At 44.8% G+C, this 20,444-nt stretch overlaps 2 protein-coding genes across 2 annotated transcripts in view; both read right to left on the reverse strand.

The window, feature by feature from the left end:
- The window catches only part of TLL2 (tolloid like 2), an 84,323-nt gene extending 72,738 nt beyond the window's left edge, over positions 1-11,585 (reverse strand). Inside the window, exon 1 of the mRNA XM_090145089.1 lies at positions 11,456-11,585. Coding sequence (XP_090001215.1) covers positions 11,456-11,585 — 130 coding nt within the window. The remainder of the gene's footprint in view (positions 1-11,455) is intronic.
- A 7,510-nt stretch (positions 11,586-19,095) lies between these two features.
- Positions 19,096-20,444, reverse strand: part of TM9SF3 (transmembrane 9 superfamily member 3) — a 43,287-nt gene continuing 41,938 nt past the window's right edge. The window contains exon 15 of the mRNA XM_031602120.2: positions 19,096-19,993. Coding sequence (XP_031457980.1) covers positions 19,926-19,993 — 68 coding nt within the window. The 3' untranslated portion in view covers positions 19,096-19,925. The remainder of the gene's footprint in view (positions 19,994-20,444) is intronic.

Genomic DNA, 20,444 nt, shown 5'->3' on the forward strand with positions numbered 1-20,444 from the left:
AGCAAAGCTTACATTAAAGTGACCCAGCAAGAAAAAGATGCCATGGAAATAAAGTTATAGGAAATACAATATAGTCTCTATGTTCTTTTGTAATCCAGTGTAATAAATATTCATGACTCCGGGTTAATGGGGTACCCAGCTCGCAGCCATCACAATAGTTTTTTGTTTATTCTCAAGACCATGAACTTTGGAACCATGAACCTGAATTTCAGGACTTTGCATTCATGTACGTTTGCAAGACGTGGGGTAAAGCAGGGGACTGGAGACAAAGCCAGAACCTTGGCTTGCGACAGTGTAAAGGAGGCTGCTGGCAGGTTTTTGATAATGAGTAACAAGAATCCCACAACACACTGGCTGGTTTATCTGTCACACTCACTTCATTGTCAGTAGCAGAAGAAAGAGAGAAGTGGCACCACCTGCAGCACAGCCCCATCATTCTCTTCCAGTCTTTCCAAGACAGGGTGATTCCTGAGTTTCTCCCTCCAGAGGAAGAACTATCCTCAGGTAAGTCCTCAAGGAAGCAGTGGTTGCCTGCACCGCACAGCAGCATCACAGGGCAGGGAGGTCCACTCCTAATGCACAAAGGACAGGTACCCCTACACACAATCCCTTTAGTCTTCATATTGACTGAAGGAACATTCTAGCACCCTGCAGGGACTTGTAAACAAGCTCCGGCCAAGCATTTACACTGGAGAGCAAATATCCTTTTAAAGCCTCCCTAGCCATTAGTTGCAAGTTTGATGATACCTTCTGCTGATACTAACACTGCCAGCTTCCCCAGTTTTGCAATGATGGCTTCCAACTCCACTTTCTCCTCCAAAGACAGTTCTTTCCCACAGGCACACAAGGACTTTCTATCACTTAATTCAGCTGCAGTCTTCCTATTCCACAAGCAGACAAAATACCCAAGGGGCTAGGAATTACTCTGGGCAAAGAGAAAGCCTGCAAGTCCCTAGTGCATTCTGAATAAGATCTACCCAAGGCATGGATTCTGGGTCAGCAGCATTTATTTCAGAATGGATAGAAGAAAACGCACAGAAGATAGAAATTCTCTTTCATGGGCTACTTGCACCTTGTCACATAAATTCAAAAATACCAGTCACACAGCAGTCTGGGGACTTATATTCAAAAGAGTAATATTAATAAATTAATAGTAACTGTTCTTCATGCATCTTCTTTTAGGCCAACCTGGTTGGCAAATCTTGCCACAATGTGTGTTATTTTTCCCTTCAGAGGTCCTCATTCTGATCAACTGAACCTGAACAGCAGTAGGGGTAGGCAACATGAAGGCCAAACATTTCTTCAGAATATGGCTTCTTGTAATTGTGAAAGCTAAAAAATTAGTAGGAGAAGTGCAAGTATACTTTTGGAAGGGAAACTGTCTCTCTAACTAGTTACTGCAAAGATTCAGCTCGGGAATCAGAGATGTAGCTGTGATGTAGCAGGCACAGCAAAAGCATTAGGACCCAGCAGTCAAAAGTGCCTATGACAAAAAGAGCAGGCATGCTTGATGGTTTGAGGGTCTCTATTTCACACGCAGTTACAAACTCCATGGCAAACTCTTTATACCTTTTCCAGGAGATTAATAATTTTACAATGTAAAAAGAATGCAAAAGGATAGAAAATGCTCTTTAGTGTCAAGAAAAAAAGAGGACAGCCAAGAGGTCTTAGTCCTGATGTCAGTATCTCATTACTAAACAACAGTTTACCTTAACAACAAAGCTTTCCAAGAAAAGGCAGAGCCTTGGCAACTTCAGCAATGGCCTTAGGAGATCCCAGCCTAGGAAACAGAAAAAGAAGAAAAAAAAAAAAACCAACACCAAAACACCAGCATATCACATATCACCTTGTTACTGAAGCATGACAAAGAAGATAATATATTGCAGAAGAGGGCAAAGAGGGGAAAAACAGAAATCAATAGGATCTAACAGAGCGTGACAGAAAATCACTTCCCCCATAAAAAGAGGTTACTTGCCAGGTTAATGAATCTTTTCTGTTCTGTACTTAGACACCCAGGAAATGGAAAGGGTCATAGGAGCAGTGTGGGTGGGAATGCAATCCCTAGAACATGCTTTCAAGAACAATCAAAGGTTAGAGATTAAATCCAGGCAGCGTTCAACTGCACAACACATCAGCAGCTTAATATACAAGGGCCAGCTGCAGCTCCAAGCGTCATTGAGCAGAACACACTTCCAATATCAACATCACTACAAACAACAGACTTCTCTTCCACTGCAAAAGCAACCCCATAAGGTAAGCACCAAGAACTGGAGTGCCTCTGCCTTCCCAGGTCAGTAGCATCAGCAGGTAAAAACCAAACTGAACTGCAGGTCTCTAATCAGAGTAACTGCAACAGCACTATGAAAAACAGCCCATGCTCAAACTCACGCTGTACAAATCAATCAGACAGTTCTTGGCCCAGCAGCCAAAATTTCTTAAAACTCTCTTTTAGTGAAAGAGATCTGTCTTTCTCTTGTCAAGAATGCACTGGCAGCAGATAAACCAACGTAGAAGTATGTGGACAACGGCAGTGTACAAGACCTAGTGGCCACAGACATCTAAATTAGGCCTCTAAAGTATCAAGTGTCCTGATTCTGCAAAGCAAGGTGCATCCAACTTTGAGCTGCAATTTCTACTGCCTGGAGCCCTACTAACAGGCTCCATGAATCAGCTGAAAAACTTTGTTGTTTTATCACCCCTCTGTCCTCGACTAGTTTGTGGTAACTATAATAGCCACCCAAGGAATGGTCCTACTTAGCCTCAAGATACTCAGTAAGGGAAATGTAGGTCCATGATTTCCAGCCATCTCAAGATTCCCTGACTCATAGGTCACTATATTAAGTTCCCCACTGCCTACTTTCTTCTTAGCTTGGCAGAATCATTTACCAACTGCTGCTTCTCAGTCCAGGGTTTCTAGAGTCCAGCAAAGCTCAGATTTATTTATCCTGCAGCTACCCAGGCTTTTTCTGCAGCCTCATTTTCTATGCTCTACCCAGCAAACACAGGCAATGCATCCAAAAGTTTTCTTTGTTACCTATATTTGGTGCAGCCAAACATAATTCTAGTCCCCCTTTCATGTTCAAGGAGCTCCATTACAAGCCCCAGAGAAGACTTGATGCTGTCATTTCTGCAAGAGGGAGCTTTGACTTAGCAAAGCTAGTGCATCTATTGTATACCTGGAGAAATATAAAGCAAAAACAATCAACAAATGCCTTCATCACACAGCCCCCTGCCCACACACACCACTGCAGGCAGTCCTCTCCTTCCACAGCAGACACGTGTCACTTGAACAAGGATCACCTCCTCCATTATGTCTAGCCAGTGCTAGTGGAAGGCAGGGCACATTTTGCACATAATCTCTCTTCTTCAAATTCTGTTCTCTGAAAGCAACAAACCCTCAGCAGGTCTGATCTGAAATCCTGAAATTCAGAATGCAAAACAGTAACCAAAACAGCAAACTTTGGCAAAGTTCAAAGCAAATGAAAACACTGTTGATTAGGCAATGCTACTTATGCAGGCAATGCTATTTAAATTCAAAGTTGTGCTAATGAGGCATGGGAGACTGGCAACACCCACAGCTATGACATGAGAAGTGGAGAAAGGTAATTCTCAGTATTGTCCAGGACTGCATCAATCTGTGTGATAAGTAGGCAAAGGCACACAGCATTACTTCACAGCTAATTCTGATCAAATTGAGGCAAAATACGAATTTTGCTTGAACTTCTAACAGTGGGATGGTTTGCTCTCAAAGTTGTTCGGGATTTGTGGACAGGGAGGTGAAACAGATGCTTTTTTGCTTGAATGCTGGTATTTGCATGAATACAAAATGCCTTGAGAGGTTATGAATTTTTGTTTGGATCTAAAGCTGAACTGATTCAGGAACCAACAGAAGCTGCCCCTCTCTGACAGTTTGTATTGATCAAACCAGAGAGTGATTTACCATTGGGTTTAGACTGGATTTCCTTCTCAACACACAGTTAACAGTTTCTTTTCATCCCAAGCTGGGCTGACACAAACTGGCTGAGAAGGAGCAATCAGACATTGACAGTTGTTTAATCAAATGCTTCTTTGCACATTTAAGCAGTTTCTATTGACTGGAACCTTCCTGCTCAGGAAGCGCTAGCGAGGATCTGAACATCAAAGTACAGATGCCCATTGAGATCAGCGTTTTTGGGGAGCTCAGCTATAACAAAGGGGATAAAAAGCAGAAGCCCTAAGTACCTGAATCAGAACAATAACAGTTTCTAATCAATCATCCACCCTTTCTGAGCAGTGTAAGCACATTTCAGCACTAGGTGAAAGCAGTTTTGTTGCAGGTTCATAACTACAATATTCATGATCCAGGACAAGAAGACCATTCACTGTCAGAAGTGCCTCCTTTCTTCCAAGGTTGCCTGTCTCTGAAAAGAGCAAAGAAACAAGCTCCTCATCAGGTCAATGCTCTCACCGGTCCCATCACCATTATTTGGTACAGACAGGTCTGGACTCGGATTCACAGGAGCCAGGCCTATCATTTCCCTCCGGTCTCCTGGGGGAAAGGAGATTGGTAAAGCAACCACCTACTACAGCAAACAGCTTTTTCCACAGAACCAGTTCATTAAGGCAACACAGCAGGCAAATGCACAACATAGCACAGGGCTGCTGCACAGATTAGTGAGAATGTAAGAACCTACAGACATCTGGGAGAGTGGCAGGAGTTAATGCTGGGACAGGAGAGAAGAGAAAGAGCACCTTACACAGACTGATGGAGAAAGCATCTCAGAACACCTGAGACAGCAGAGTAAGACTTGAGCAACTCCTTCTGGCAGAACTTAAGAGAGCTTCAGGAGAACAGAGATAGGGAGCACCAGAAATGAAGCTGTAGGAAACAGAGTGAAGCAGACAGAGAGCACATGGGTCTCTGCAGCTAAGGCAACACGTAAAGGGGGGAAAAAAGAAAATGGATGTATTAGAGAAAGTGCTCCAGAAAATCTAACACATAGGCACACTGTGCCTGCAATTTCCCAAGCAGGAATGTGAGAGTCTAATCTGACTAAAGTGGGAATCTGTAGTTACATGATTCACCTCATTCAGACTGGGGCAGCAGCTGCTCACCTGGGAAACACCCATGGGCACAGTTTTAGCAGAGAGAAAGAAGTGGCTTAACGAAAAGATGCAGCTAGCTCCAGGGTGAGCCATCCAGCAAGGCATAAACACTACACAGGAGGTTAGGACAAGAGGACAATGAAAACTCCAAGCAGGACTGTGAATGTAAAATACAGTTATACAAGTGGGAAGTACCTTAAGCCCAAGCTCTCCGCTCTGAGGGCTTTTGAAGCCTGAAGGATACGCAGCATAGTTTTCTAAATTCCTTTGGCTGGGGCTCTTTGACTTAGTAATCTCATGCTACAGAACACCTGAGGAATGAGCTATCCTCGCTGATCAAGCCTGCACAGGTTATGGTCAAGGGCATGCACCTGTGAACTGCACTAAGACTATAAAGCTCAATAAAAGCTCTAAAAGTTCTTTACAAAGAAGTGTCCATGACAACCAAAACACTTCTTCCCTACTCTATCAGCTTTCTTTCTGGAAATACTCTTACAAAGTTTGCCCATCCCTTGTCCTGCCCATTGCTAAATATTGAGTTGTATGTACTCATATAACTCTCACTCAGGACAAGTAGACACAACATATCCCAAGTAGTGTCAAAGATCAAGCATGGTTTTTTGGATACCAAGGAGACAGCTAAATGTTGGAAGGACTCCAAACACAGACTTTAAATGTTCCTGTGCCCCAAAATCATAAGATTTTGTCTCAAGTTCACCACACCAATATCTTCTGTGCCTGGGAACTTCAATAAAGAAGATGATTGGTGGTTAATTTTACTTCAAGCTGTAACCATCAGTTTGTGTTTGGCTAGGACTGTAACAAAGGTGACATTTTACCTTTCCTTTAAGGCAGAAGTTTCTACCGCAACTCTGCTCCACTGCAAAATACAGCCTCCCCAACTGCAAACAGCAACAACACTGAATGCATAGAAAGACAGAATGTCCCCAGTAGTCTTCACCCACCTGTTTTCCCTTTAATTGCTGTCACCTCCCCAAAGCAGGTAAATTAATAGTCTGTTCTCTCATTCTTTCTCAGACCACCCAAAAAGACTCAGTCAACATCCTCCTTGAGGATTTAACCCTTGCTATGACCTACTGGAGAAAAAAATATAAGGGGAACAGTTGCTTGAGAGAGCTTGCTGCTTTGTCTGTAAACATCCTACCAGCACTGAGAAGCCCATAATTTGGGTTATATCCCAGACTCTTACCTCAAAGCACATTTTTAAGTACAAGTAAAGTATGCACGTACAAGTAAGTAAGAAGTCAAAAAAAAGGAAGAAGGGAACTTTATTTTTTGGAAGTTCATACAGCTTCACATAGCTTAAGGAGATCAGTATTCAGCTCCCAGTACTGATGCCATCGTATTGTCTGCCCTTGGGTAAGTCAGCACCTCCCACCATCTTCTATGACTCAGAGCTGGAGACACCAACAGCTGCACTACAGCTCCATGGTAGCTCACCTAGATCTTCCACACCGGCTCAGAGGCTTCATAGAAAAATCATTAAGACACAAATGAGATTCCTCCACAGGAATCTGCAGTCACTAAGCAAAGGGCAGGTTAGAAAATACTCTGCCAGTGCTCAAACCATTGCCCCCCAAAAAAGGACGTCTTGCAAGAATGCAGAAAAGCCCCGATCAAGAATCAGGCTCATTCTCGTGTCTGCCACTGCAGGCCCTCCCAGGGTGAGCTGGATTCATTGGGTCACCTGCAAAGAACTTTCAAGCTTCCCTGCTTATGCGATGGATCTGTGCTTCAATGGAGAAAACTCAAAACCCAAGTAATAGTCATGAAAACTGGACTTCACGGATTCCCAACTCCTCCTTCCAATTCGATTAGCCCCCCCACAGCTTTCCTAACTGTAACCTGCTCAGCTCCCCAAAGAAATGTCTGCATGTGACTTCTGAGTTTTATACCACAACTCAAGTGAAATTCACTACTGCCTCCAGGACAAAAGGCACTGCCTTTACAGAGGGAGAGCTAGGAGGAGCAGAACAAAAGCAAAGCACAATTTGCATGTCCCTGTGGGAAGTTCACTCTGAACAGCACTCAGTCAAGGCTTAAGACCTCTGTTGTGGGATGTTTAGAATCTGGTGGATCAAACCAGCAGGAAGAGATATACACAGTGCTAGCCCATGACTGGGCAAACAGCATCCATCTTTGAAAGGGCAATGGTTTGGCAGGAAGAGTTGCTCTATCACTGCCAGATTTCTTTTCTAACAGCTTTTCAAGTGATAAAGATAAACAGAAGATAAGGCTACTGTTATACTCTCCAATAGTCCCTCCACACCTATAGCCTCTGTTCTTCCCCTTCCTCTGAGCTCACATCCCCAGCACTTTGCAAAATCCTCAGGGATGAACTCAATATTCTGGTGCTGTCTTCCTGTTTTGCAGCCACCTTGTGCCAGGCTTGGTTTACTCAGCCATGAGGAGAATGGGAAGTGCCCTCCTGGCGGCTGCAGCTCCTTACAGAGAGGGAAGGCAGCGCTGAGCTCTGCTCTGTGTGACAGCTGGGGGCCTGAGGGAACGGCATGGAGCTGCGTCAGGGGAGGCAGCTGGGGGTAGGGACAGGGTCTGCACCAGAGGGCGGTGGGCACGGAACGGGCTGCACAGGGCAGTGGGCACAGCCTGAGTGCTGGAGTTTGAGGAGTGTTTGGACACTTCTCTCAGACATCAGTTTGAATTTTAGGTGGTGGTCCTGTGTGGAGTGGAGCCAGGGGTTGGACTCGGTGATCCCCGTGGGTCCCATTCAACTCAGGTGTTCTATGAACCTACATCTTCAGCTGTACTCTGTGAGCAGCAGATCTATCCTAAGCACAGGTCAGGCTTATGACATTTTTCTACCTATTACAGAGCCTATCTGAGAGGGAACCTTTGTACCATTCCCTTTGAAAAGCTCCAGGGACGTGACACAACACTCAGCAAAAACCACCTAGCAGAGTCAGCACTGTGATCTCCCCTGGCAACCCAAACCAACTGTGCAGCCCTGCCTCAGTTCTCCCTTTACCATTCATTCAGACATTTCCTACCCTACCAAAAAGCAAGAAAGCAGCCATAGATTATGAAAAGGAAACAGAGGATGGCTGGAATTAGAGACTAAGTGGCAGTGGAGTTATTGTCAGCTGAGTCCTGGTGACTGGACACATTTACACTTGTATCCAGTTGTTGCAGTGACTTCACAGGTTACTGCACTGTGCTGCTGTGTCTCACCTTGCTGTTAGATATTATCATACCCTTAGCTAGTGCAACAGAGGGAAACTTGTGCCAGGTTTTTCACTGAGGGCCTAGCAGATGAACCATCAACAGCCTGCACTCACCCTCAGGGCATGAGCTGCAGGGTAAGGAATTGACAAGCTTTCACCTGCCAGATCTGAACCCATCACGTCCTTCAGGTCACAGCCATTAGCCTGCAGAAGTGAAGTACAGCACTATAGCTTTAACAGCTTCAGAAAACATTTAATTAGAGGAGCTGCCTCTGTCTTTGCAATGGGCTAGAGGCTGCATGGAATCTGCAGCCACAGAACCATACACAGGAGGCTGTAAGTGCAGTGACAGTGAGAATACCACCACAGATCTCACAGTGCCAGCTTCAAAGACAACCAAAAACTTGCCCTCATAAAGCGTATAGCATCTGAGCTGTTTACAGCAGGATCTGCAATCACTGCCCTCTTGCTAGTCATACTTCTAGGCAAACCTTGATGGCGTCTCACTTGTGGAGAAACTCAGGCTCAAGGAAATTAAATAGACTTGTCAATGTCACAGCACATCAGAAACAGAGCTTGACAGATTTCCTACATAATCATCAGACAATTGCCCCTGTATAGCCCAACTTAGAGGGCCAACTCTGTTAGAAGTGTCTTCACCACATTCTCATGTGCAGTCTCATTTACAGAGGTGCAGTTCAGTAACTTTGGTTGGACTTCAATACTTCGGGATGATGTTTACAGCGCAGAACCCCTGCTTAGGTCTGTTAAAAGTCTATTACTGGAAGAGGAAGAAGCATGTGAATGAACAGCAAGGAGAGGAGGAGGGATGATATCTAACAATTCCAAGTGGCAAAAGTCCTGCCTGCCTTGGTTTTGGGTAGACTTCGAAAACTGGATCTGCTCAGTGCATAGAGACAGGCACATGAAATGTCTGGCAGCCTAAGGTCTCTGCACTTCAGTTTAGACTGAGATGGCTCACATGGAGAAAAGATGGCTTAGAGAGCCAGAAAACACAGCATATCAGGACAGACTGGAAGAGTCATGCTGCCTACAGAAAAGTAGACTGGGACACGAGAAACACAATAATAAGCCCAGCCCACGAGTGAAAAAGGCTTCAAGAAAGTACTGTTCTCTGCACCCATAAGGTCTGGGTGGGAAAGGCAGACTTGAAGTGCAGTACCTGGAGCCCCAGGTTAGGCAACAGGAAAGCTGAAACAGTGGTGGTCTGGGTTGGTTGAGAGCATCCACCAAAGACAGACGTTTGCCAGCACTGTCACGAACACCAGCCTGGTCTTGAACTCAAGAAGAGGACTGTGTGATCTCCAGAGGTCTTGTCCGCTCATTCTCTTCTGTTGGAAAGACACTAGAAAAGTATTAGAGACAAATACTGAGAAATGAGAATTGATCCTGACTGAAGAGGACTGACAGGAATAATACACACCAGGTTTATACGCCGATCACAAGAGGAGGTGATGATGTATGATGAAGGGAGGCTTCAGTGCAGGCTCTGTGTATGAGCAGAAGTGAGAGGTGGAGAGCCTGGAAATGAGGGAGCTGCAGGAAAAGGAAAGGACCTGCAGCAGAGGCAGGTAATTAACAGGTTGATTTTTTTTCTCTTTTTCTGCCACAGGTTCCCTAAATGATGTTGGTAAGTTAATTAAACTTCACATCTCCAGGTCTGAATCACAGCCATATCAGTAAAACCTAGCTTTTCTGGAAAGAAAGAGAGGTGAATTCATTACCAAATAAGAGGCAGACACAGAGCAGGTAAAAGCATGTAATGGTAGACTAGATCTCATAATGAATAAATAGATACACATATCACAAATGGCTTACTGATCAAGGGAACATTTTCTGCAACCAACAGTCTGCAGATAAAATTTTGGAATAAAACACTCCACTCATAACACAATCTACACACAAGGCCAGCTAAACAATCTGCAATACAGAACAGAGAGAGGAACTCTGACAGATGTTGTATTGGTGGAGTTCATCTGTGTGAGCAGACAGAGCTACAGACACCCTGAAAGCAGTCAGAAGACGGCTGGCAACAAGGGAAGCTGTCATTAAGTGAAAGCCTAGGGACCAGGAACACCACACGTGAAGAAAGTCCCTCCTATAGCACCAAGAAAACAAGACTTTGCACAAAGTTATCTGTAAATGGAGTACGGTTAACAAGATATTGATTACGGATTTCCTAGCAGACAAGTCATTCACAAGATCGAAACATCAGCTGATTGCCAGAACCAAAAGGAATAACGATCACATGAAGAGCATGACCCAGTTTCCCAAAGAGAAAATCTGAGTCGATATTCCCTGCAAACTGAGATGCAAGTGACGACAGAAGATCTTGAAGAAATCAAAACGTTTAAGACGAGTTAGCATGCACTCAGAAACAACCCGACACAATCCAATGCAGGAATGAAAAAACTCTGAGAGAACAACGAAGGCAGCAAGAGGAGCCTTGCTAGAGAGGAGACAGTAAATCTGACACAAGCAGATAGGCGGGGAGGTTTGGCTGATGTCTGAAGCCGGAGCTGGGGCTGCTTTCACCGACTCTGATCCTCCTTCCCCTCCCCGTGAGCGGGGAGCGCCAGGAGAGCCCGAGCGGCGGCAGGCAGAGCTGCGGGATGGAGGCAGAGCTGCGGGATGGGAGCAGCCCGCGAAGCGCTGGTGCGGTCCGGCCTCTTCGGGGCGCGCACCAGAACTCGGGGAAGAGAGCCGTACAGCGGGACAAGTTGAAACAGCCGCCAACGCGCTGCAAAAATGCACAGAAAACGCTCGTATGGGAGAAAAAAAAAAACCGCAAAGCCCCGTTGGGCATTTCCCTAGCGTTTCAGGAAAGCTCTGGTTTGGGAGCAGCAGGTGACAGCTGGGTGAGGGAGGAGAAGAGACGAACGCGTCGTCGTTTTCTAACAAATGCACGCGCGCCCCACGCGCGGGGCTGCAGCTCGCGGACAGCGGAGCGGCGAGGCACGGCCGGCAGCAGCCGCGACAGCAAGCGCCGTTCCCCCCGCTCGGCGCCCGGCTTCGGAGAGCGGCGGGGACGGGAGCCCCGGGCGGCCAGGTGAGCCCGGCGCGCGGCCGGCCGACCACCTGTCCCGCCGCGTGCACCCACTGCCAAACTTCTGGCGGAGTTGCGGCCCTCCCGCCCGCCCCCCTACCGGCTTTGCAGGGGTCGCGGTACTCCATCTGCTCCTCCGCCGTCTCCGGCTCCCCGGCCGCCAGCCCCGGGCCGGGCAGAAGTAGAAGCGACAGCAGCAGACGGCGGAGCGGGGCGGCCCCGCGGCCCATGGCGGCGGCGGAGCGGGGCGGCGCGGCGCGGCTGCCCGGGATGCGGGCACTGCGCGGCGCCAGCAGCCCCGCGCCCGCCCCTGCCGGCCGGCCCGCCGCCGCCGCGGGCCGCTCCCGCCGCGGGGGGTACCGCCCGCCCGCCCCCGCCCCGGCTGGCCCGCTCCGCCGCCACTCCGGGCGGCGCCAGCCAATCCCGACCGCGCCCGCGCCGCCGTCCCGCCCCGCGGGCTGAGGTGCCGCGAGCGGGAGCCGCCGCCCCCGCAGCAAAGAGCCGCTCCGGGCCGCTGCGTTGGGCGCCGCCGCTCCGCTCAGCCAGCGCCGCGCCGGTGGGGCGGCAAGAGCCCGGTACCTTCCTGCCCTCGAACGGGGGTACCGAAGAGAAACGCCTTGTCCCAGGGTCCGCGTACCGCCAGCACGGACAGCGGCACAAATTTTCATCTCGCGGTCTTAACGCCTCTTAGGAAGCGGTAGTTGGATGTGCGGAACCTCGAGTGGAAGACAGCACCGAGTGGCACGAAAGCACCTGTCCCTCTCACCTTCCGTTTAATTATCTCAGCTTCCACGGGACCCCGCGCTTGCCCCTGCCCAGCACAAACACGGGGCTGTAACGTCAAACACACGGAGAGTAAGGCCCACGTGGGTACACGTTCTCGTCTAACTCAGAAGGATGTGAAATGCGCCCTGTGTTCAGACAGCTCCCAGTTCCCACAAGGTAGGAGCTGGAGGCTCCCTTCTCTCTGCACAAAAGGTCGGGCTGAGCCAGTCATGGCTGTACCATCAAACTCCAAGACACTCGCAAGGGAAAGGAGACAGCTTCCCTGCTCAGCATCACAGAGCAGCAGAGCAGGCAGGGTGCTCGGCAGCACTGTGGAGATGTGGGCTGTTACCCACCTAAAGAACAAAGTCTTTTCAGTGCCAACTTCTCTCACGCTAGCACTGCATATCTGGGAGGCCAAGTTTTACATGTGGAAGCTTTGTTAGAGACGTGGACAGGACACAAGTAGACATCCTACAGCTCTGAAGGAGGAAACAAAGTAAATGGTGGTTCTTTAACCACGTAGTTAGAATGAGCTCCTGAGAGGGTTAAAAAAGGAGCTCATTACTGTCATCCACCAAAGGAAATTCCTCCACTCCAGGAGACACTTTCAAGAAAGCCATTCCCTAACATGAGCACAGCTCAGCCTTTCCAGAAGCGGCTCTCATTTTGCAGCTGGCAGTCAAAGCAGTGCACACAAGGCAGTGACTGCTTTTAAGCATTCAGAGACCCGTTCGTGTCATCTCCATTGGCAGGTGCCTCATCAGCACAACTAAGAAACAAAAAATGCCTCTGAAAGGTTTTGTTTGTTTGTTTTCTAATCGGAGCTGCTCACACAGTTGGTAAAGTTTCAAGCAGGCAGCGCAGCTCATGACAGCAACAGTTAAATAGCTGGAAACAAAGCAATCTATATCTATCGCTGTCAAAGGCGCTCTTTTGCTTTGCTCTCAGAATCCCCCCTGCCCAATGCATGCAAACAAAATCCGCTGTGTTTTCAAGCCTCGCTGAGCAAGAATGCACACAGCTTGTTTTGAACAGCATCCATGAGCAAAGCTATGTGGGAGCCACTTAGTGTTGATGGAATATCTCTGCACACAATACGTCCCGAGGCTAAAATACACACACGCACGTTTGTTAGTTTTCCACAAGACCTGCTTCTTGCTGCCTGCCTACACTCGGCTCCATCACACTGAACCAAGTGGCTGAGGCACTCTGCTGCCCATCCCACTGTTCATTCCCCAGTTCTATCCAGGCTTATGACAGATTTCCTCTCCTGCCCTTCGCTCCCTGAACACGTAAAGAGTTTTCTTCTTCTATTTATGTGATCGCTATAAGGGGTGGATGGAGCAGATCTCTCCGTAATCATAGCATCCCTGTTTCTCTTTCCTCTGCATTTCCAGAACGCCCTTCCCGCTTACTTAATTGCCTCCTTTTTAGCAGGGAATGATCACTGCTGTAGCTTTAACTCACGTGTCACACATCACTTCCTGCAGGCACTGCTGAGCACTGCAGAGCCATCGCCTTCCTCCTGCTTTGTGACATTGTTATCAGGGCTCATTTAGTCTGCTAATATCACCACAGCTTCCCATCTTACAATGCCTGTCCACCTTCACCCTATTTCCTCTTGCTCATTTCCTCCATCAGGTTTTTATTCCCCAGCCTATTGCTCTGGACCCCCCATCCTAGAGCTTACTCCTCCTAAGACACCTTGTCTTCCCTGTTTGGCCCATGGCATTGACAAACCCAAACAGATAACAATGAAAGTACCATGAAGGTCACTGCTGATTCCCACCCTTCCTTCCAGAACCCACTTCAGTCACTCCTGCAGTAGGTTGGAGGCGAGCTGCTCTTTTTCCAAGTTTACTGCATTGCTGCCCAGCGAACAGCTCACTTCTGCTTATGTGATTCACTGCCCAGAAGTAACCTATGAAGGTGTCAGCATGTCTGCTTACACATATTCCAAGGGCTCTGAAATCTGCCCTGAAAGGTGCTCACTGCAGTCACAGCCCTTCACATGTGTATTAGCAGTCAAGCATTAATGTAACAGCGCTGCCCAAAGCGGACACAAGCGGTGACATCTTTTCAAGAAGCTACAAGCAACTGGTGGTTGGAAAATTCCTTTTTGTCCACTCTGAGACAAAAGATGGGACAGCTGCATTTACCTGCTCACACCCATGCATCCTTTGCAGAGCTTGATTGCACAGGTTGAGTTCAGAATGACGGAATTTGTCAAAATTCAAAGAAAAAGCTTAAACAGTGCTTCAGGGAGAAATGCCTTAGAGAAGGTTCCCAGTCACAGTTACTGCATGTGGATTTATCTGCAGTAAAATCTTCATCCAAACCACACGCTTAGCTATGGTACAGAGCACGCCGATACTCCACCTCATTAGGCAAGAGGTACTTCAGGTTCACCTTACACACTGCTCTTTACACTACTAAAACCAGGATACTGTTTCCTTTGCCATTATTTATTTAGCTATGCGTATAATGAAAGAGATAAGTTACAATTCAGATTCAAACAACGGTGGGTGTTAGATTTCAATCACTTTCTGGTAGTGACATAAGCGGGGGGCAAAAAATCTCAAAATCAAAGACAGCTAAGCAATAAAACTAATACAAGTCATCTCACAGAGCCAAAAAGCGCGGTTAAGAAACCTAACTGCACCTCTTCAGCATTTGATTGTAAAAAGCACGTGAGAGCATTGTCTTGGTTTCTTACAGGTAAATGGGTGTCTGTAAAACTGTCCGATCTCTAATACAACCTCCTTAGTAATAACACTTGCTGGTTCACCGAGCGACCTCAGGCCAGACATCAGAAGAGAGCAAGGAGATTTCCTTCTTATTCTTGTAGCGAAACTTCCTTAGGAAAGAAAGAAAAGCCTCAGGCTAAACTAATACCAGTAAAACGATACGGATAAACCAAGACTCCAGCAATTCAGGATCCAGTAACTGCGTAACATGAACTCTGAGGGAGCATCACATAGCTAGCAGCCCAGGAAACAACCATGCCTTGTCTAACACAGTTCCAAAACATCTGACTCAAGCCTTTGGGAAATGAGCATCATCAGCCACAAGCAGAAGCCTCCCAGAGTTCAGTACTGCATGATGTTCTCAGCCATGTTTGGAAGCTCCTCAGAAACAATCACCATAACTCCCAGAACTTCTCAAAGCCACCAGAAGCTTACCTCACAGTCTTCAGGCAGAAAGAAAAATCACAATGCACTAATTACTGCATTTTGTTTTTCTTAGTATGCTCAGCTTTTTAGATAGACTACCTAAATCTTTTGGCTCAGATTCAGCCACAGCATTTCAAGTTCACAGTGTCTGTGATTTGGTGAACTGGATTCTATGGAGGCAGCTATTGCATCTAGGGGTTAAGTATGTGTCACAAGACTACAAAAGTGAATTTACAAGGCTGTTTCATAACAACAAAAGCTGTAATGTAAAATTTAGTGCTTTGTTTATTGCACATCGACTCCCAACTCTAAAAATGCCTTTATTTTCCAGAGTCCTGTAGGCTTGCAAAGTCAGCTAAGGATAGACATGGGCTGCAACACTCGATATGCTCTGGAATGCTCCAAGCTCAAGTTCCTGAAGGAAAGCTTCAGTCAAGGATGTTCAGAAAGTTCTCCTAGGTTTGCTTTCCATAAGGAATGAAGCCTTAGCACAGTAGAACCTGCAGAGATACGACATACTGATCTGCATTGCATTACTAGGAAATCAACCTTCCCACAAGCCACAACTCTTTGCAACACCCCTCCACTCCTCCCCCATTCATCTGCCTATGACACGTCAGAAGAATTCATGTCATCTATTGGAAAAACCCTGCACCATGGTGAATACACTGATGAAAATGAAATGGACACAGGTCAGGGGTAAAAAAGATACTGCAACTAGAAGTTTTTCTCTAGAAGCTTCTCCACCAAAGAACAGTATTTTTTATTTTATTTTTATCCCTTTCCCAGTTCAGCTTCCATCCTTTAAAGTGATTCTGTACAAAAATCGCCTAAGTTTATCAAAACTACAAAAACCCACCCAGTATTCATAGGGTTCTGCAGCTTTTTATTCTCTCTCCCATATCAAAATGCCCCCCTCCACCCCTCTGTCCAACCTATATCTTCAACTGACTCTTAAATGAACTAAAAGCCACAGTTAAAAATTAATTGAAGGGGACCTCTCCATAACTTAGATCCAGACTGGATAGGAAGCTTGTTTTCTTTTTTTCCTGAGCCTACCCTTTTCTGACACGTTCCAGCAGTAATTGCTGATGCAGTCACAGTTATGCAAGTCTACTGTTTTCAGTGAAGCTGCCTACATATCTTTGGTTGGCAGATTTAGCTTTAGTATGTTGTTACTGTTGTAACCAGAGCAAAATGTAACTCCCCCATTTGTCTTGCCTCTGCATTAATTAAAAATAAAAATAATTTAAAAAAAAATCACAAAAGCTAATGGATGCCATTTTATACAAATATCTTAAAGTGTGCTATCAATTTTATCCAGTTTTATAGCACCAAAAGCGTAATATTCAGTAAGTAATAAAACAGTATTGTTTTTCTAACAGCTGAAACCTGTGAGAAGTTCACCCAGATAATCATACAGAAAATCATTTGTGCACCCTTTATGCACGCTTTGGAATGTAAAACTGGAGAGGAATTAATAGACAACTGTTGTTTCAAAACATTTAGACATTAGAAAAGAGCATAACCGAGACTGTAAACAAACATCACACCATTTTCAATCCATTTGTCCACTTCTCATAAAGAAAGTACCGGGGGTAACACTTATCACTGCACTACTACTTGCTGAATACTCTGGCCCCAGTCCTAAGAGGAGAAGCACTGATGGCCAACTGAGGAGTCATCAAAAAGCTTCAATTCAAGAACCAGAAACTCCTGAGAAACAACCATGAAAAGAGGAGTATTGGCTGTAAGATCTTTATTTCTTCCATAAAAGAGGAAGGACTACATCATCTAAGCAGAGAGCTTCCAAATTCTACTAAACAGAATGGGTTCACATCAGAGCCACCTTTTCTTTCTTTTTTCTTTTTAGAGGGGGGATGAGGGTGGGGCAAATAAATGGCCTTACTCCCAAACAGCAACCACAGAGACAGGCTGTTCAGAACTAGTCGCATTTTGCATTCCTTCAGAAACCAAAGTAAAGGGGAAAAACAAAGCAAATCCCCAATTTATTCATATTCTAAGGTGAAAGTATAAAAATGTCAATTATTTAAACACAGTACTTCTCCAAAAGAATGTGCTTGCAAAAACAAAAGCAATGCCTGAGCAGTAAGTATCTTTTCAATGTCACTTTAAAAGCTATACAATCTTATCTAGATATGCAAAAGCTAATAATGTCAAAGGATAGAGAAAGCAAGTAGGCAGCCCACCATTCTGTGGCATTAAAAAGTGATTAAATGAAATTCACAAACGGTTTGGTGACATTTCTGATAGACTAATCACATAGCAGTGCTCTAAATAGAAAAACAGACCCATTATCAAAAATATTCCCTTTAAACTTGCATCTCAGAGGAATACTTTATGTATTTATTGTGTACAGATAATGGCTTCACTTGAGATTTAGAACATGGATGAAAAAAGGGCTTCACACACTAGCAAGAACTAGAACAAAACCCATTCTCTGCTTTAAGACTCCATATTTTTGAACAAAGGAAAACTAATTCTTGACCCAGTTTATGAGTCCATCTCAAAATCAGCCGGCACCTTAAAAAAAAAACCAACTCTGTTAAATGCCAGTGCTCTACTGCAGACACCACCCATTCACTTGAAGCAAAACTCAATTATTTTTTGACAGATTGGTTAAAATTGGCCAACAGTATCTGAGCTGAGAGCTCAAATATGTTACAGAAGCTGTACACAGCCAGATGCATTGCTTCTTATTACTACCTTTAAGTTCAGTTCCCCCAGCCCACCCCCGCAGAAACAGGATTGTTTCTCATTGTGGCTACTGCATTATCTGTACTTTTTACATAGAGACAATAAAGTATTGATCAATACAAATACTTTGCTCATTCTTTAAATTAAAGAAGTCACATTCTCCATGGTAGATGCTCTACTTCAGACAGTCACACCAATAAAAACATCCCTGTATACCAGATGCTCCCCTGTCCCCCCAGAAAAACAAAAACCAAAAGGCATCATGCTAAACATTTCTTAAATCTGTCACAAACACACTCAGGATCTTTCTAGCTAAATACAGTGCATAATTAACAGTCATCTTAGAAAGATGCAACCTTTATTTTCCTGTTCATTTTAGTCCGTGCTTACCCCATTTCTTCTCAGCATACCAGCTCCATCACAGAACAGATTCCTCCACAAACAGTTCAGTCAAAAAGAACTCTAAGATGCTGATCAGCCACAACGGAGCTGTATCGTACAACACAGTTTTAAGGAAATTCTGAATTCAATGTGTGGAGTTTTGATACTTGAAAAACATACTGATGTCATATACAGAAACAGGCATTCACTGCCTTTTCCAACATTTTCAACTCATCTATTTTCACAATCAGAACATTTTTGTCTGAAAAGTTTATTTTAGTTTTCTGAACACTGTAAAGCAACTGTGCTTTGGATGTTACACAAGTGTCCAGATAGGATTAACAAAAATTAAAATGTTCTAAATTACAAATTTAATTCCTGTAAGAGCTTGAGAAAGGAAAGAACAGAAAAGCATGACGTACACACATTGTGAAGAAAACCCAACTTTTCATGCAATGGCAGGCAAGATGTAAAAAGCCACCCAAATTCACACATTTTTACACCGAATCATCAGAAAAGTACTCTGTAGTAAATCTGTACATCCAAATACATTTGGGATCTACACCTAAGTTACATTATTTAATGTTATATACACTTATTACCCCTTGTATAATGTCTAAAGGAAAATCTTCATTCAAACCCCCCCCCAAAAAAGCAAGAATAACTTGGAAAAAAAAAAAAAGGAGAATCACTTTAGACATTCAGTTAAAATGTTGGTTTTGTTTTAATCTAGACCTCAGAGTGTTTATTAAAAAACAAACAATCCTCTTCATTTAACATTTTGCTTTCTAACTGTACAGTAAATTGCATTGCAGAGAACACGTCCGTCTTCAAACTCTATTTTCTTTGGATGGATTTAAGATATAGCTGGATATTACTTTAAAGATAAATAAAGGGAAGTTGGTCCAACTAGAATGAGAGCTGATATATTACATGCATGTGGGTTTTTTTATATACTTTTAAATTATTTTTAAACGAATGTAGGGTATAGTCGATGAGGCAAATAAACCAAAAAGCACCTGGATTCAAAATATAAAACATACCTCCTATCCTGGCAATGGCAGTAAAAATCAGAAAAGTAATCTTTCTGGAACAGCATTTTTACATAAGTTAGAAATGTTAAGTACCAGGAAGACTACTGATCAAGTAGTTTTAGCAGCCAAGCTTCCCCCTTTTTATTGAATGGAACAAATGCTTTAAATAAACCGTTTGTCCTCTTCACTGAAGAGAGCTAGTCTATTCATCTTAAATGCGCTGGGGTCTTTTTTGTTTGTTTGTTTTTTGGGAAGATTAGCCACGTACTGTAGTAATGCCTACTGCATATAATCCAAGCATTTGCTGTGAACAGTTGGAGAAAGCAGTCATTAAGAACCTAGGATCAATGAAATAGATGTTACTTTAAGCCATCCACAAAATGGAGACCCATATAGTGCCCAGTGTTAAAACCCAAATCTCTTCTCGCGCTTTTTGTTGTGCAAGTTCATCCCCCTGAAAACAGGAACTGATCCATAGTTCAATTTCCTTATTTCCTTAATCAATTTTCACATTAGTGTAGATTTTTCGAACAAAGGCACTTGTTCCCATGTAACCAATAGCTCCTGCAAAGTAAACAGAAAACGCTGAATGTTAGAGAGCTGATCAAAATAAACCAGAAATAAACAGTTGCATAAAATCACACTCTCTGCACACAAAATTATTTATCTGCAATAGTTGTTCTCAAACATTCTCTCCAATTATCCACGCTTCCAGCAATCATCTGGCAAGAACTCCCCTAGCCTAGCAAACTAAATCCATTAAGCCATCTTACCAAGAGGCCATGCTCACTTGGCCTCGATAAATATAGTAGCCCCCCTACTGCTGCCAATAACTGGGTCCCTTTTTCTGAACAGAGGGTAAAAAACATACAATCACCCACGCTGCAGGGAAGGTAGATGGGAGGGCAGGTTTTTATTATAAGTTGCATGCCTTCTGGATGAATGTTTTATTGGCAGATGGCTTTTTTCTTCCCACAAGGCACAAATAATAATAGATCCCCATCCCAGGAGTCTT

This window comes from Phasianus colchicus, chromosome 8, assembly GCF_987193195.1.
Source record: "Phasianus colchicus chromosome 8, bPhaCol1.hap1.1, whole genome shotgun sequence".
Taxonomy (NCBI): Eukaryota; Metazoa; Chordata; class Aves; order Galliformes; family Phasianidae; genus Phasianus; species Phasianus colchicus.